The sequence below is a fragment of the Sinocyclocheilus grahami genome, unplaced genomic scaffold (assembly GCF_001515645.1).
Source record: "Sinocyclocheilus grahami isolate Dianchi unplaced genomic scaffold, SAMN03320097.WGS_v1.1 scaffold783.1, whole genome shotgun sequence".
Taxonomy (NCBI): Eukaryota; Metazoa; Chordata; class Actinopteri; order Cypriniformes; family Cyprinidae; genus Sinocyclocheilus; species Sinocyclocheilus grahami.
This window is the reverse complement of record NW_015505962.1, coordinates 330,219-333,305: the sequence shown is the minus strand read 5'-3', so window position 1 is coordinate 333,305 and position 3,087 is coordinate 330,219. Positions and strand designations below refer to the sequence as shown.

Below are 3,087 nucleotides of genomic sequence, written 5' to 3'. Positions count from 1 at the left end.
GCAAATTAAATACTAGGAAATGAATATAAAATAGGAAATTTACAAAGACAATTTACTACAGAAAACTACAGTTCAGTTCAATTAACAACAACAGAAACATTAAAATGGTCCAAGAACTGGTAACTTATACAGGGTTCGTACAGATACTGCAAAATAAAATTCCAAGACTTTCAAGGACTTGCACTACTTTTATTTGGTTTTCAAGGACTAAAATCAGATCTCACTAATCAATGTTATTATCTTTCATATTCTAATAAATAAACTAATAAAACAAAATGGTACAAATAAAGTGCAGCACATGCAAAGAACGCAATGAATGTGGCAAATGTAACATTTGAAAGGATACTATAGTTATCGCTTTCCTTATTCAAACTGATTTTTTTCATGAATATGATTGACCTGAAGAATGAAAGCTATATCATACACTTGGAAAATGATGAGTCTTATCACGCTCTTAGACACTAGGTGTGTGACAATACACTTAGCTCACAAGGTGAGACAAAATGCAGAAACTTGGTTCACTAGAATGAGACAATGTTTTAATAGTAATACTTTAAGAAATTTTCAAATGACAAAATATTTGTCTTTTAATCACAAAAAATAAAACAATGCAGTTGTATTTTGAAATGTTTTAACTAATCTAGTGCTTAACTAATGATTATTTTGACAAGTGATCTGATATTTTTTAGTAATACAAATAGAACTAAGTGGAAAACAGGCTTTAATATGACTATATTTATATATAAAGTAACGATGAGGCAATAACAATTGGCCTCAAATAAAGTATCAAAACCAAGTACATGGTTTGAACAACATTGTTGAATACATATGCCTATATTATAACAAAAACCTGCAGAGGGTGCCAACGGCCTGGTGATGTTTCATGTGATTCAACAATGTTTAAATCCATTTAATGTTAATATTTAGCCACATGAAAAGTCAGAAACTTTTATTTTGAAATCGTGATGTACAATAAATTGCATATTTAGACATATGTTGATGTATTCTCCTGTGTTGGCATAGGTTTAAATGATTTATGTTACAAATCAAGTGAGTTTTCCCAGATGACCATTAAGCAACCCAAACTCACAGCATATGCAGAGGAAGAGGAAGAGTTTAGCCCCTTTCACACATACAGTCTTTACTGGTAAATTACCGTTAAGAGATCATGTGTGAACAGGACCTTTTCAAAAATCCCAGTAAATTTGTTCTGGCAATCATATCATTCTTATGCAGATGGCTTGATTACTCTGAGCTGTTTACAAAGCTCCGCTGCTTTTTTAAATAGCTTTTCTATGTAAATATGATGCTAGATGGAAATCTTTGAGACCCAGCTCGAGACCCAGGCTTCTTTTCCATTCATCAGCCGCGACTCTGCAATCAGATACTATTATGCATGTCTCGTGTTTATAAGAGCAAAAACTTCTGATTGGCTAGTAATGTTAGTTTGGATGAGAAAGCTGTGTTCCTCTCATACATTGGTAAGTGAACTCACGGATCTCCGCACACCGGAGATCCAGCACAGTGCTGGAGAACTTTAAGCCCCGACTCCATCTTTGAGTTGATCTGAATCTCACAGTTGAATCTGCTGGTTTTGAAGATGAAGATGAACTTTATTCACTGTGATGAATGATTCTTGCCGCTTGTAATGACTGGTTAGGACAGATTTATCCAGATTACATTTTATTGCTTGATGCATTACTGTGTCACAACTGATGAGGACACAGCATCAGATCTGAAAGTGCTGGATCTGAAGATGATCTACTTACTGTGAATGTTTTTTGTATGACTGTGTAAAGCAGATGAATTATTGAAACACTTCCCACATTCAGTGCAGTGATGCGGTTTCTCTCCAGTGTGGATCCTCTCGTGTGTTTTCCGACTTGATGACCGACTGAATCTCTTGTCACAGTGTGAACACTTGTAAGGTTTTTCTCCAGTGTGAATCATCTCATGCAGTTTCAAATTGCTTGCTGTAGTAAAAGTCTTTTCACACTCAAAGCACATGTACTCTCTCACAGCGGTATGTATTTTCTGATGTACTTTCAAATGTTGTAGACGTGAAAAACTCTTTCCACACAAATGACATGAATGTGGCTTCTCCTTTGTATGAACTCTCAGGTGTGTCTTCAGGTATGAAGCCCACAAAAATGCTTTGCCGCACTGATCACATGTGTACAGTTTCTCTCTAGTGTGGATGTTCATGTGATCTTTGAGGTGTGATTTTATTGTGAAGCTCTTCCCGCACTCATCACATGTGTACGGTTTCTCTCCAGTATGAACTCTCATGTGAAGCTCAAGATTACGTTTGTTTGCCAAACTCTTTCCACACTGAGTGCAGGTTAAAGGTTTCTTGGCTCTTCTTTCCTTTAAATCTTTCTGTTTGGTTTGAGAGCAACTCAAATGTTTTTCTCCAGTTTTAATATGACTTTTCTCCTTAACTTCACTCAGTTCTTCATTCAACTCTGAAATAAAAGTAAAAATGGCTTATTTCCAGTAACTCGTGAAAAGCAAAGAAATGTGGAAATGTGAACCCTGATGTAACAGTGTGATGCAGACAATTGCCACCAACCTGTTAGTTCTTCAGTATCTTCAGTGTGTTTCATTCTGCAGGGCTCTGGATCTCTCATCTTCTCTCTGTCCTCTTTAATAAACTCAGTCTTTGCCGATTTCAGCTCTTCCTGATGATTAGATGCTCGTCTTCACTTGTGAACTGATGGAGATATTCCAGCATTTATTGGTTAATTAATGAAGGTGTGATTGTTGTGGGAGGAGCTTCACTGGACATGAATTTCTGTGTAGAAAAAGCAGGTTTGCTCAGTAATTAAAAAAATAATAATTTACAGATTTAGACAATTATGTGAGTGAAGCAGATATATTTTAAGCCTTACAAATATAAAGTGTTGGCTCTTTGCATTTCATTATATTACTAAATTAAAAGTAACAGCGTCAACACAAAAAGCACATCCGTTTAAAATGCTCATTCAGTAACACTGCATTCCCATATCTGTTAATTCACACAATCTATGCATTTCTGTTTTCTGTTGTTAACATTATCCATATTTAATTTTTTTTTATTCTGCCCCA

General features: G+C 35.4%; 1 protein-coding gene across 1 annotated transcript; it reads right to left on the bottom strand.

Moving 5' to 3' along the window:
* Nucleotides 1-1,698: 1,698 nt before the first annotated feature.
* On the bottom strand, nucleotides 1,699-2,609 carry LOC107561606 (gastrula zinc finger protein XlCGF49.1-like). Its single transcript, XM_016246081.1, has 3 exons — nucleotides 2,573-2,609; nucleotides 1,791-2,465; nucleotides 1,699-1,712 (listed from the first exon to the last, which is right to left on the bottom strand). Exons 1-3 carry the CDS (start codon nucleotides 2,604-2,606, stop codon nucleotides 1,699-1,701), a joined length of 723 nt encoding a protein of 240 aa, XP_016101567.1. The 5' UTR covers nucleotides 2,607-2,609.
* Nucleotides 2,610-3,087: the final 478 nt, after the last annotated feature.

What these genes read in the sequence shown, in the direction of transcription:
- LOC107561606 (XM_016246081.1), bottom strand. Translation starts at nt 2,606, where the DNA reads ATGAAACACACTGAAGATACTGAAGAACTAACAG. An exon ending in AGATACTGAAGAACTAACAG is followed by an intron (nt 2,466 to 2,572) that starts GTTGGTGGCAAT and finishes CTTTTATTTCAG; the next exon opens with AGTTGAATGAAGAACTGAGT.